Consider the following 15165-nt stretch of genomic DNA (forward strand, 5'->3'; position numbering starts at 1 on the left):
CCACACATTAACATAAGTATTAACCCTAATTGATGATGATTTTTTTTTCTATCTTGAAAAGTTGGGGGATGATTGTACATGCCCCCCCCCCCCCTCTCCGAAAAGTGGGGGGGGGGGGTATCCCCCAAGATTTACGCCCGTGATATAATAAGGAATGAGAAAATGATAAGGTTGTTCTGATTGATGTGGATGATCCCGGGGATGATCGAGAAAATGTTGGTCATGGTGCGTGAGAGAGTAGCAGTAGCCCTTTGTTGAAGGAAAATGCCCAATGTAAATAAATAGTGATGCATGGTGATGATAAATATTGTATAAAAATATCACATATATTGCATGCATTGTATATTTGCTATGCAAATAATCATGTTTCTGACAAGCAAATTAACAAGTCAATAAAACTTTAATTTCGGGCAAAAGTGAACCCCCCCAAAAATCGTCCATTTTGAAAAGATAATATATTTCAATTTGAGTGGACGTAAGTGAGAACGGGGTCTATCGGTCTGATTAGAATATACCTTTATCTCTTTGTAAAACAGCCCTGGGAGCTATGTACAGGATCGAGCTCTGAAATGTTCAGCAATTTTGGATGTGCTAGTCTTTGTGTGGAGACACACTTGTTGATCAAAGTTAGAGTCTGTGCCTACACTAGACCACTGATCTCTCCCTTAGTGGAGAGATCAGTGCATGCACTAGACTACAGTATGACGTCATCGCAAAGTTGCAAACAACCCTGGAAATCTTACCTGTGATCGGGAGGTCGAATAACTTCATGTTCGCGACTGGTAAATGATTGAAATCATGCTTTGGTGATAGAAAAAAGAATCTCAACGAAGTAATGGCCTCCGCAGGCATGACAGGGAATCATGATAAGGAGAACGGACACGATGTTGATGTCGAACAAGTGGTAAATACCGTTTAATTTGTCATTACAGTCCCATGTATTGAAATTCACGTTGGGCTTTCCTAGACCAAAAGCTTCAGTCCCTGTTGTGTGGTTGTAGATCAGCTGAACTCCGTTGGCTTCACTCACCAAATACCACTCTAGGCGACACCGCAATACTTACCCGTGTTAATAAAGTGGGACTCCGCTCACGCGCGTTTGGGCCTCCCTAGCTTAGAACTAAGCACTATCACCTTAAAAACTAAATCTACAAAAAGTACAAGGTATGTACCGTATAATCTATTTAGTAATTTGATAATGTTTAAACGGTACTCACCAGTTCTTTTGATGTATTTTCTCCAGAATTCCCACGGATTTGTCCCAAATCTTGCGACAAACCACGTCGCGGTAGACAGCTGTACATTCTTTTTTATTTATAAATAAAGCGCCCCTTACGATAGTTGTTAACAACGCGGCCAAATCGTTAGGTTTTTTGCACTGTGTCCAAGGCTTTTTTATTTTGTTTGATTTTTTATTTTTTAATAAATATTTTATTCAATAGCGATTTTTACGTCAAATATTAAATTTATATCACAAAATATTTTTTAATTGTAGAAATATACATAATATTATGCAATAATTTATTCTATATATATTTTATAATAAAATTTATAATTGTTGCGGTCTTTAAAAAAGGATAGTCGATTGATCAGGTGATGACCACACGTATCACGTGATCTGAAAATCAGCTTCATACCGCTTTGATCGCACTCGACGGTGACCGGACTGACTGCCAAAAAAAGATCGAAAAATGACTCAAATGTAAGTTTACCTTTATTTTATTAAATTCAAATTAGGAATAGGAATATATTTAATGGGCAATCTTTTAATAAATGATAAACAAACGAGGACAAAACTCATATTTTGGGAGTAATATCATACTTGGGTGCAGGAAACAGTACGGTTAGAAGTTCTAACCTGTTTTTAACGCATTGTCGCCTATGAGGTCCATACATGCTAATGTTTGGACCTCATTGGTACTAGGAGTGCCAAATACAGAGACCGAAGTTCTAGCGCGATCTGTACAGGGGACTCAATGGCCATATGTTTATGTATATAAGTTCGGATAAAACAGGTAGGTGAAGTTGCACGACAGCCGAGGGAAATCACTGTTTTTGTTCCTTTAGTTTTAACTTGATTTTCCCCCGTTTTTTGGCAATTAATGCCAAGAAGGCAAGAGGGAATATTAATTTGCATTTCGGACGTGTTAATTTTCAAAAGTTTGATTCATTAAAGACAAAAATTGAAGAGCCCCGACGGGGGGATTTTGCATTGTAAGTCCCCTAACGGTGGCTGCACGATTAGCCTGGAGGCGTCTGGGGAGTAAAAATCATGGTACTATCGTACACTTACTCTCCACACGCCTGGGTCTTGAAGCCATCCTCGCTGTAGAGGCTAGCATTACCCATGGTGATTTAGGTCTAGTTTCACCAATTTTTATTTTTTGTAAAGCGCCCAAACTAAAGTACATGGGCAAGTTTTATGTTTACCCCCATTTTTTATCAAATTTTCAAATTTTACTAGAATACTTATTTTTTAAATCGAAGAAAATTAAGAGCAAGAGCATTCACTTACCCCGTCTGTTTACGTCGCCATTTTCCATTCTTTTGTTATCGATACCTAGATACCACACGCGTGCAGAGCTGCAACTTAGATTTTTAAAATACTTGCATTTGCCGATTAATATCACGATTCATAAAATATTTGTTTCGGTTGATAAATATCATTAAGTAATTTATATGATATTTATTGATTAAAACAAATATTTTACGATTCCTGATATCTATCGGCAGATGCAAGTAATTTTTTAATCCAAGTTGGCAGCTATACAGTGTATTCATGATTTTCACAAGTCTTTTATGGAGTGGATGATATATTTGGGTTGGCAGATAGATCCTTTTAATTTGAATTTTACGAAGATGAGGAGGGAGACCTAGAGTAGAGGGAAGAACTGTTTTTTTTTTTTTTTTGGGGGGGGGGGGCAGCTGGTCAATGTCTCTCTATAAAGAAAGGATAACTTTGTTTGAGATGGCATCAAGGGCAGCTAAGTTTTTGAAATGTCATAACTTCAAAAGTAAATGGATGTATTGCATGATTATCTTGCACAAGTTTCAGGTGACATGATCAAGGTCAATGGCCATTTAGGGCCAATGAACTTAGTAATTCATCATAGTTGTTTTCAAAGTCTGCAGTGCTGCTTATTGAATCACAAAATGCAGACGAGACTGCTAGAGGCGTTCCACTTGTATTAAATTCTACTCTAACTCATTTTGTTATAGCTAATGTATTGCAGTGGAATGTCTCAAATTAGATTATTTTATCTCAGATTACTTACTTTACTCTACTTAAATGCAACGGAACTTGTAGGACTATCCAACTATACCTGTTCATCGACCAGAAGGATTTAATGAAATGCTCCTCTTAATCATTTTCAAGTTTTTGCATGTTGAAAGAGAGGATGTGGTTCAGACAGAATGTTCTAAAATATGAAAAAAATGTATAATAATGCATTATGTTCCTGTGCAAGATATGGCCTTCATAATACTTTAACAAACCATTCTTCCAGTGATTATTTTTTGAATTTATGTTATACAGGTTCTTGATGCAGTGGAAGTGTACCTTCTCATGAAGGAAGAATATCGCATCTCAAGGAATATCAGAGCATCATGGTTCCTCAAGAATATCAACAGTATCATATCAGTCAAAGAAGAAAAGGAATTGGTAAAGAAGAAAAAATCCTTGAAACAAATATTAGTAACAAAAAATCAAAGAATGAATTAATCAGAAAGTTATGAGCATTTGAATATTTATATCATTATTATGCTAAAGAGATCCTCCCATTGTCATTACGATAAAGATGTGTGATCTTCCCCATTCTGTGCATATTTCAAGTATGTTGTCTCTTTCATTATTAGTGCTACTGCCTTGGTATGCCAGTTGTTCTTTTTATTGGAGGACATGAAATTCAGGTTTTATAAAATATAGAGATAATGGACAAAGAGTTTGAACTATCCTTAGAATGAGCAGAAATATTATCATTATCATTAGTTTTATCATCCTCATTATTACTATTATTATTTTTTTGTTGTTGTTGAAATTATTATTATTATTTTATTATTAGTAGTAGTAGTACTAGTAGTAGAAGTAGTAGTAGTAGTAGTAGAAGTAGTAGTAGTAGTAGTAGTAGTAGTAGTAGTTTGTAGTAGGTAGTAGTAGTAGTAGTAGTAGTTTGTAGTAGTAGTAGTAGTAGTAGTAGTAGTAGTAGTAGTAGTAGTAGTAGTAGTAGTAGTAGTAGTAGTAGTAGTAGTAGTAGTAGTAGTAGTAGTAGTAGTAGTAGTAGTAGTAGTAGTAGTAGTAGTAGTAGTAGTAGTAGTAGTAGTAGTAGTAGTAGTAGTAGTAGTAGTAGTAGTAGTAGTAGTAGTAGTAGTAGTAGTAGTAGTAGTAGTAGTAGTAGTAGTAGTAGTAGTAGTAGTAGTAGTAGTAGTAGTAGTAGTAGTAGTAGTAGTAGTAGTAGTAGTAGTAGTAGTAGTAGTAGTAGTAGTAGTAGTAGTAGTAGTAGTAGTAGTAGTAGTAGTAGTAGTAGTAGTAGTAGTAGTAGTAGTAGTAGTAGTAGTAGTAGTAGTAGTAGTAGTAGTAGTAGTAGTAGTAGTAGTAGTAGTAGTAGTAGTAGTAGTAGTAGTAGTAGTAGTAGTAGTAGTAGTAGTAGTAGTAGTAGTAGTAGTAGTAGTAGTAGTAGTAGTAGTAGTAGTAGTAGTAGTAGTAGTAGTAGTAGTAGTAGTAGTAGTAGTAGTAGTAGTAGTAGTAGTAGTAGTAGTAGTAGTAGTAGTAGTAGTAGTAGTAGTAGTAGTAGTAGTAGTAGTAGTAGTAGTAGTAGTAGTAGTAGTAGTAGTAGTAGTAGTAGTAGTAGTAGTAGTAGTAGTAGTAGTAGTAGTAGTAGTAGTAGTAGTAGTAGTAGTAGTAGTAGTAGTAGTAGTAGTAGTAGTAGTAGTAGTAGTAGTAGTAGTAGTAGTAGTAGTAGTAGTAGTAGTAGTAGTAGTAGTAGTAGTAGTAGTAGTAGTAGTAGTAGTAGTAGTAGTAGTAGTAGTAGTAGTAGTAGTAGTAGTAGTAGTAGTAGTAGTAGTAGTAGTAGTAGTAGTAGTAGTAGTAGTAGTAGTAGTAGTAGTAGTAGTAGTAGTAGTAGTAGTACACCAAAAGGTGACAATCACATCTACATGTATAGAAAAGGAACACTAGTCCTCTGATAGATCCAATGTAGGCTAAAGGAATAGTTATGACTGTCTTCTTTCATTTTCCAGCGATGTTCCGAAGAAGAACTGGAAATCCTCTCTGTCATTCCCAAAGATCCACCAACTAGTCAGCAGACGGCGGGAAAACACATCCAATATCGTCTCTTGCCAACATGCCATGTGACCTTCTTTGCCCGACGATACAGGCTGGTTGTAGTCTTAGATCTCAGCCCTTCTATGACTGCTGTGGTATGTATAACTACATTTCTTTTAGAAACTGTCTTAGCCCTAATCAATTTGTTTTCCCCAAATGTTTGATCTGCACAAGTCATGGGCTAGTGTCATAAAGGGTTTATGCTTAACTAACACAGTAACTCGTAGCTCATAAGCTAATCAAAATAAAGGTTTCCATTGTAGTTACCAATGTTTCAAACTTAAAATCATCTTTTTTGGATTGAAATGAGGACTCGATCAGCTCAATATTCAGAAATGAAGCTCTTTCATTTGAGAGTGCTATGAAATGGGCGCTAGGTCGGGAAACAGCTTGACCTTAATGTTGCATTGGAGGCATTTATGCTTTTGCTGATACACATTCAATACCAGGGCTCCATCTTTACAAAATATTTTCTAGAAATTTTGTGTATTCATACATTCACTGTTTTCTTGGCAATTCAGTATGTTCTCTTTTGGATATTGAGCAAATTTCTTAAAGAAAAAATTATGACATATACTTGAGATTGAATGGATCAATCGTAACTTTTTGTAAGACGGGGCCCAGATCTCTATCCATCATGGCAACAAATGAACAATAATTGGGTGATGACCTTGCCCAACCTGCTCATTTCCCCTGTGTTATTGGACATTGTAGCATATCGATGTTTGCGATGAACATACCTCAGACTCCTCTTTTGTGAAACCCTAATCCCTGATTGCATTTCTAACCACTTTAATCACTTTTTCAATCCTTTTTCTAAATACCTGATCGTGAAGCTCAAGAGCCATCATTTTTTTGGCTCCAATACCAAATTTTCATTCTTATGTAATTTAGTGAGAGAGTCATTTTCAATTTTGGTAAGCATTACTGTAGAATACATGTAATTATCAGCTACTGCTGCTTGCAAATATCTCCTGTGTATTTCAGCAATTTCCTTGTGAAATTTTTCTTATTGTTAAATTATGTAGGCCAAGTTGCTAAATAATTTTGTTGTTTTGACAAATCCATAATGACTACTATGTCCTTGGTTGCTGGTGCATATTTTCTCCTACAAAAATATTTGGGTGTGGCTCCTGTTTATGATGTTTCAAAGTGTTTGAAACAGTTTGATGATTTCTATTTCTGTCCTGTAATTGATGTAGTCCTTGTTCGCTCTACCTGTTTCATGTCTCTTGCTCATAATAACGTTTCAGGATGAATCACAAAGTTGTACATCTGGGCCCTATTGCATGAAAGTTACTGTTATGGTAACTTCATCATAATCCAATGGTAACTACCAGGGTAACGCTCAACAGCCAATCAAAATCAAGGATTCCTTGCAAGGTACCATTGATTGCATGGCAAAGAAATACCATAATGGTAATTTTTATGCAATGGGCCCTGATCAGAAGAAAAGCTAAACTTAGCTCTCACTCTCTTACCCCAGTCCTCTCTATGCATTGTTGTGTGTGTTATAACCTATATGGCTTGCACAGACTCCGATTGAAATTTAAATCTCCAAGTGAATCTTGAGACTAGACTAGCACACATACACTGTGTTTCAATTTCAGTGAGAGAAAGCCTCAATACACAAAACACAGTCAGCCATTAGGCTGCAAATTCAGACCTCTGTCCTCAATGAAAGGGCTTGCACAGCAAAATACTCATGTGTGGTAAGGATAATCAATTACATTTATCGTCTTGTACAATCTTTCTTCTCATAAATGTAGGATATTCAATCAGGTAGTATCCACATTGCTGAGATTCATGCTGCTTTGACCAATTTTTTGAAGGGCATAACCAAGCCGGTGAGTATACATACATTATTCAACTTTGGCATAGTACGGGGGGGGGGGGGGTGCAACGTAAAGACCTCAATGTTCGCTGCATTCACAAAAACTCTAATGTTTGTGGTGTGTGTATACGACCAAGGTATGAGTTTGCTTACCGCAATATTACAGTAATATTATATTTTGTTTAGGGTTCTGTCTGCAAAAAGGGGAAGTAAAAGACCTGATAATTCCCAGAATCCCATTTATATATGATTTTAAAAGGATAACATCTGTTTTAAAGCCCCCAAATTTGTGGCTTTGCTGGAAGCTGATGGATAGGAATGGGTTAAAAGATAATTCATTTGCAAGATTAAGGCAACATTATAACATTTCTTGTGTCTGGAAGCTTTGGAAAATTTATATCAATCAAATAAATTACATTTTCTATTTTAGTTCTGTGTTCCTGGAAGTACGATTTTACTCTCTCCGAGTCTGTATGTGACAGTCATTGCCTACACACCTCTTGCCCACCTTACAACACAACAGGTAAGAACAATGCTTCCCTACCATCTTATTTGAAGCTATTACATAGTGGCTCAGTGATAGGATATCTGCCTGGTGAACAGGAGGTCATGGGTTCCATATCCGGCCAAGTCACAATAAAGTATTAAAATACATGCATGAGAAACTTAACCTTCTTGTCAGGCACAAGAGGTATTAGAAAGGAGAAGGGTAATAATAATGCTATGCAGGGCCTGCTGGAAGTTCAGCTCTAGCTGAAGAGGCTACCCTGGGTGAATGAAAGTTGTTATCATTATGCCATCAAAACTTAAATATAGCAAAACACTCACCGCTATACTTCATTGTTCACCATGGACCTGTTGGCACTGTTCATGATCATTCCAAGAACATTCCTCTTTTAGCATTCAACAAATAATCATCTTGAGGAAAACCATGTATCTCAGTTTTGGGGGGATGAAATTCATGATTTCCTATCTGTAACCAAATGGAGGAAGATTTACTATTCCAGACAAGTTTAAAAAGTAGATTTTAAAAGTATATTTTGATGCCCAATTGGCAATACTGCCTTTATTACAATGAATCTTGCCTCAGAACTTATTGTGGGTTTATAATAGTGTTCAGTCAAAGTCCTTGACAAGTTGTTTAGTGAAACACCCCCACCCCATTCTATGTTGTATAATTACAGGTACTGGTACAAGGGTGTTTGCTGACCCCAGAGAATGTTGATGTATTCCTGCAAAGCATTCTTACACAGCTGGAAGACTTTGAGAACAAAATATATAATAGTAAGTACACAACATTCCAGTATTCTATAGAGGTGTTCTACAAGCAGTGCTTTGTGGAATAGCCTTCCTGGACCCATTGCATAAAAGTCACCATTATGGTAACTTGCATGGAATCCTTGATATTGATTGGCTGTTGATCATTGTAACCATGATAGTTATCGTTGGATGGCAAAGGTACCATAAATAATAGTAACTTTTTGCAACAGGGCCCATGGAAGGATTTCATGAACAGTAATAAAATTGATTTTCACTGACATATGTTACAAGCTATGGAATATCCTTGCATCTGATTGGTTGCAAGCAAATAAGTTAGTGAAAATCACAGACGAACCTCTTTATGAAATTCTCCCCTGAAGACATCAAAACTTGTATCTTGGTTAACTTTTTTCAATTTTTTTCTTAAAACCTTTATATTTTAATCTTAATTTTTTCTGTGCCTTGGGCACTCTACCGCGTGAATTTGTTGTGTTACAAGTAAAATTATTACCATTATTTCATAATCTTAAACTTTGCTACTTTCACAGTTTGTCTTCAATCAAAATCTGTATTCTTGTAAAACTTACCCAGGTACGATGCGATCTCAGAACCCCTCCGCATCCAACCTTGATGCCATGGACGGCTGGTTGACCAACGGTCTGGACATTGTGGTAGGGGGTGACTGGAGGGATAGCCAGCAAGGAGGTCCTGCTAGTCCTACCGCAAGCACCCACCATCATCCTCCTAGCAAGGTTGAGATGGCCAACCCTGAGGCAACGTTTGTCAACATGCTGTGGTGTGGAGTGCTGGCCCTTCAGCTGCTACCCGAGAACACAAGTGCAGGTATTGCTCCTTTATTTTTGGGAATGCCCCCTTTATTGGAGGTTTTTGAATAATTTGGTATACATTATTAAGTGAATTTTAATGATTTTGTGTTTGGCAGACCAGATGGTAGTTACCCTTCATTCAATGTCTCTATATTGTCTGTAAAATAAAACAGTTTATTTTTTTCAGTGAGATGCTTGAGCAACTCTTTAGCAGTTACTTCATTTACTTCATTAAAAATAAATTAGAATACCAGTATGAGATGCATATGCACTAGGTTAAGTTTTACTCATTGAAACAACTCTGTCTTTCTTTTCTCATCTCTCAGGCATCGTAGTCATCAGTGATGGGGTTGGCGCCGTCCCAGATGCTCTGACCCTCAGCAACCTTCTTGGGAACCTTCGCACCAGTACCACGGCTTGCTCCTTCATCCAGCTTGGGAAGGGATTCTACCCTCATGCTGGTTTTGGTTACGTCCCCCATACAGAGATCATGCAGTTCATCGCCACCGCTACCTTTGGAGCCTTTCTTTCAAGGTGTCCAAGCATGGTAATGAATGCTTGTTCTGATTGTTTTGAACTTTGCATCAAGATTAGAATTTTGATGATTATGAGTGAATGGAACATTGGGAAGAGGTGACATAAAAAAAGTAATACAAGTTTTTGCAATGATTCTTCAATACCGCATTGTTTTTCCTTTTTTTAGTCATAATCTGTTGAGAGCCATGTGGACTTTTTTTTTATTGTCTTCAGATGATATGATGTAATCAATATAGATTTATAATTCCTGGCCATGATTTGTATGCTGCAGTCATCCTTTGAAGATCACCTTATGTCTCAGTGTATACCATTGTTTTTCTATTCATCCACTGAAAATCTATTGATGTTTGCTGATGCTAGAATTATGTAAAGTATTAAAGCTACCAAGATACTGAAGGAATGTTTTGTTTGATTATTACTTATTGGGCCATTGTTTGCAGGAATCTTGTGAAAACCACCTGATGAATCAGTACCACAGAGCTTTCCTGTCTTGGAGCTTTCAGAAAGGATTGGATGGCATCAAGATTGATCTTATCAAAGGTAAACTCATGTTTATGATTTCTTATAATTGGGTACAACACTTCTTACCCAAAAATAATGAGTTTGTATTTGTGTTCTATTTGAATTATTCATAGAATCCTTGAATTTTAGATAATTTTGTAGCGGTTCTGTCTCTTGCCTTGTAATCAGAGGGTTGTGTTTGAATCCCACTGTATCTTAGCATCCTTTGGCAAGGTGTCAATCTACACTTTGCCATTCTCCACCCAAGTGTTAAATGGGTACTTGGTAGGATGTAAAAGACCGCTCTTTCTAGAATGCTCCCTTAGGAGTTGAGAGAGTGCATACATTGTGTGCGGGCATACCACATTCTGGTGACAGGAGTTAAAAATATATCTAAAATGTGCTAAGAGAAGTTGTTCTGATATATGACGGCTTATATAAAAGTTTACTATATTTATGCATTCAAAACGTATTACACTAATTGATATGTCGGGTGCATGGCTTAACTATATTCATGTCATTCTTGCAACCAGGTCGCCAACATCAAGTCATATCATCAGAGTCTGGCTGGTCAGAAAGGTACAGTATATTCTTTCCCTCTTACAGTACTTTAATTCTCTTTAAACGTTAAAATACATGTACAATAATTTTTGTTGGCAGACTTTGCTGTAGAAATAGTTGGTAACAGGATAAAGTGAAAGTTGCTTTGAAGGTTTTCCTAACTGAGAGGAGTAATAAACAAATGAAAATAATATACTTTTCCTGGCCATCTTGGCCAAAGATCTAAATGTTTTGGATTTTGATGCCTTTGAAATATAGATATTGTCCATAAAAATTTAGCCCTCAGTCTCCACAGATCTTGGTGATGTATTCTACTAGCAATTGTTTATTTGTTCTCATAAGAATCATGGTACCCTTTTTTATCTGCAGTATACTATATCCTTTGCAGGCAGTATTCAGGGGTTGTGCACATTCCTCTCATCAAGAAGAAAAGCATACAAGCTTCCCAATGATATAAGAAATGTTACCCTTTCTCATCCTTTCTCTGCCGTATCCTACCATCCTTTGCAGTTAATAAGCAAGGTTTATGCACCATTCCTCTCATCAAAAAGAAACAATGTCCATAATGATATAAGAATGTTACCCTTTCTCATCCTTTCTTTGCAGTATCCTACCATCCTTTGCAGTTAATAAACAGGGGTTATGCACCATTCCTCTCATCAGGAAGAAGCATACAAACTACAGACTTCACACAGAGCTGGGCAATGTTCTCTCTATTCGTCTTCGAGAAGGGTATACTATCAAGGATGCCTGCATCACAAAGAGTATGTACCGATGCCTCTGTTGATCCAGTTTTTTCATCAACATTGAGAATCATTATTGTTTATAAAAAAAGCAATAAAAGAGATTAAAATAACATGTAGAAATAATAATTGGGCCTACAACATAGATGAAGACACTGCCTGCGAGTGTGGGAAGGATCAGACAATGCAACACCTTCTGGTCTGCCCCCTCCTACCAGAGCCATGCACTGCTGAAGATCTGGGCTCCGTAACACAGATGTTTGCGATGAATTGCAAATATGAAAGAACCGCACTGATTGGTCTCTGGTCAGTATTTCAACCCTAATGCGCGTCCAACATTGATATTGATTGGTCAGTTCATTTAGCGATTGATCGCTGATCTTTCTGTTACGGAGCCCTGGAGTCTTTTAACCTCAAAGCCAGATCTTGTAAGCTCCACTGTACAGGACTTGTGTAGTGACCTGAGAAGAAGACGCTGTAGAAATAATACATGAAATGAAATAATAATGAAATATTTTGAAATTTCATTATAATCTGTTTTAGACCTTCATAATGAATACTTTAATTATAATCAAAATTATTCTTCTATTATCATTTGTTGTTAATGGTTAGTTTTGTAGTACATCTGTTTCATAGTCTTAATAATGGTAATAAGTCTTAATAAGCACAATAATTTCATAATTATTGTGCTTATTAATAATAAATTTTAGTTTTTTGTTCTGGCTTTTGTTGATCTTGTTAATAATAATAATAATATAGGATTTGTATATTGGACGTATCCACCTTGTTGGGTGCTCAAGGCAATCCTCTATTTCCCCAACTAAGCTAGTCTACGAATTTTGGTAAAATGGCTGATACCTTGGGTCCAAGGATCTGTGAAAAATTATCTGTTACATCATCATATGAAATGACCAGCTGCTTATTAGTTATTGTTGTGCAATGTAGCATCGTTATCACATTCTTTGTATCATCATCACAATTTCATCTTTCTGCACTCAGGTGGTACTTGCATTGAAGTTCGTCTTGCTTTGCCGTGGAAGTACAATGCCAGGATAGAGTACATAGCCACAGCTCCATGGCCCCTTGACTCTAGCAGGTAGGTAGTAGTATGTACCTTTAACCCTTTGCCTCCTGGAAGTGGGTGGTTCCTGTACAATGGTTATGAGAATTGCAGAATTCAATTGTTAGCATGTTAACCTGAGCCTACATGCAGGCTAGGGTCTAGGCAAATTGTGTAATCATTAAGTCTTCAACAGGTCAGTGCTCAATCTTAGCATTAATGCTGCCACAACATCTTAATCACTCCCCTCCTCAAGTCTTTTTCTTTTTAGGTAACAAAATAGCCTCAAACTTGGCTGTACGCAGGGGGGGGGGGCATTTTTCCCCCTTAGAAATTTTGAGAAAAAAAAAAATTCCGGAAAATTTCCACATATTTCACCAAAAGTGTGTACTTAATCCTTCAATTTCACTTTAGAAAATATAAAAGCACCCCCATAATAATCTTAGTTGCTTTGCTCCTTCACTTTTGCATTTTTCCACAAAAAAAAATTACACATCTTACCCCCCTCCCCCCTTGGAAAAAAAAATTATGCGTACAGCCATGACCCGGAAGCATTCTTTTTTTAGGGTTGATATCCTGTGGATTTTTGTATCTGTGATTACAGACATGTGACAGACATTGAGATCATCATGGAAGGCAGCTATGAGTTCCTTCATGACATCACCTGCCCCATGAAGAAGGGTCCTCAGAACCATTACAGGACAAAGGTGGTCAAGAACTTCTGGCAGACACTGCAAAGGTGAGTGCTGCTCTTGGTACAGAGAAAGAATGGTGATGCTATTGTCACTCCAATGATGAAACAGACTCCAAACTAACTGATGGTTTGTCATCGGTATTAGTATTAAAGCTTTGGTCGCTCTGGGGGTGTCTCACAGAGAATTAACTGTGACTTAGATTGTCATGCTTATTTGCCAACGTGCACATGATATGTGCAGACCTGCCGACCAGTACGTTTTTGGCGTATTTAGTACGTTTTTGCAACCAAAATACGGCAGTACGTTTTTTCTTTTAAAAATGTGTTTTTATTTAAAAAAAAAAAAAAAAAATCATCTTTATATGTCTCTATTTCATAAAACTTACACAAATATGGTTATTAGATCAATGTAATTTCAGGTAACTTGTTTTTTTTTCAATCATTTTGTTAAAACCAGGGTGAGATATACACATGTTAAAATGTTTTGTTTTTTTTCATCTGCAAGAGCAGTGCGCATTTTAGCTTGCATGCAGCGTGAGTGCCGCGATGAGCGAGTGCGCCACTTATTTTATTATGAAATACACTTTTTTGGGGAAAATACACTTTTTCTTATCACAGAATACAATTTTTCATTCCCAGAGGTTGGCAGGTCTGCAATGTGAAGCACAATTTTATTGACTAAAAAAGTGCACGTCCTCTATTAAGCATGATTTTATCAATACAGTGATGCCTTTTATAGTGCAAGCAAATGGGAATTAAAATGGGACTCTTTGTCACACTTAAATCTTTGTGAAACACCCCTGGTGGGTGTTTCATAAAGCTGTTCGTAAAGTTACGCACAACTTAAAGCACGACTGGAACATAAATCAATTATACATGGATATCATTTACATGTAGCACAAGAAAGGATCACCAGTCGTGGGTAAAGTCATTCGTATCTTATGAACAGCTTTATGAAACACCCACCTGGAGTTTATTTTACCGGTGGGACTGTTGCAAAAAGAAACAGTGGATATGACTGTTTGACCATCTATCCTAATCTTTTCTAGTTGGGCAATGCCATAACAGAAACCATTTTTTATGCCTGAGCCCCATTTTTCCATGTTCTTGCTTCACTTCATCTTAGTGATTGGGCCATTATGATTTAGACACTTAAGATATTCATATGAGCTACAAAATAAAGATACAGTGCAATGCATTTCAGATAGATCCCACATTCACCGATTATTCTGGCAGAAGTTGGTGTGTTCTCATTCGGAACCAACCCAATTACATTTACACATAGGCCTACATGTATTATTCACTACACAAGAGCTTTAAATTATTTATCATGTATGTATTTCATTCAAATCACAATTTGTTCTCTATTATACTAGTTTGAGAGAAACGGATCTTCTGTTGGTTCACCTGCAGTCGTTTGCAGCCAACCCCATCTACTACTCCTTACCTGAGGGTACTAAGGGGGGTATGCCCCTCTTCTACATGCCCCCTAACTCCACCTCACCGGTCTTAGCTCAACAATCTCATCCAAAGTAAGTCAGCTTCTAAATCATTACATTATTTTCTTTTAAAAAATCTCTCCAAATTGATTTGAATACTGACGGTGATAGTAATTGTTATGACTTATGGCTGATTTTTTTAAACACTATTTGATAGAGACCCCCCTCCCAATTTAAAAAAAGCCTGGGATTCCCTGAACAGTGCTCAAGGTGCGTGTTCTTCCAATGTCAAAGATTCATTTAACTCATTTCCATTAAGTTCTAAGCTTCAGCCAACAAAAACAATAAGTGCCTTTATGGCTTGGAAAGATAGTCTATTAAACTTTAAA

General features: G+C 36.8%; 1 protein-coding gene across 5 annotated transcripts in view; it reads left to right on the plus strand.

The window, feature by feature from the left end:
- Positions 1–706: 706 nt before the first annotated feature.
- Positions 707–15165, plus strand: part of LOC129272107 (KICSTOR complex protein SZT2-like) — a 79583-nt gene continuing 65124 nt past the window's right edge. For all 5 annotated transcript variants that reach the window (XM_064106303.1, XM_064106306.1, XM_064106305.1 and 2 more), the window contains exons 1-14: positions 707–904; positions 3536–3661; positions 5236–5415; positions 7090–7167; positions 7585–7677; positions 8339–8438; positions 9006–9257; positions 9568–9788; positions 10219–10318; positions 10813–10858; positions 11447–11604; positions 12583–12679; positions 13248–13382; positions 14714–14869. In XM_064106303.1, coding sequence (XP_063962373.1) covers positions 836–904; positions 3536–3661; positions 5236–5415; positions 7090–7167; positions 7585–7677; positions 8339–8438; positions 9006–9257; positions 9568–9788; positions 10219–10318; positions 10813–10858; positions 11447–11604; positions 12583–12679; positions 13248–13382; positions 14714–14869 — 1811 coding nt within the window. In that variant the 5' untranslated portion in view covers positions 707–835. The remainder of the gene's footprint in view (positions 905–3535; positions 3662–5235; positions 5416–7089; positions 7168–7584; positions 7678–8338; positions 8439–9005; positions 9258–9567; positions 9789–10218; positions 10319–10812; positions 10859–11446; positions 11605–12582; positions 12680–13247; positions 13383–14713; positions 14870–15165) is intronic.

Source organism: Lytechinus pictus, chromosome 11 (genome assembly GCF_037042905.1).
Source record: "Lytechinus pictus isolate F3 Inbred chromosome 11, Lp3.0, whole genome shotgun sequence".
NCBI classification, from domain to species: Eukaryota; Metazoa; Echinodermata; class Echinoidea; order Temnopleuroida; family Toxopneustidae; genus Lytechinus; species Lytechinus pictus.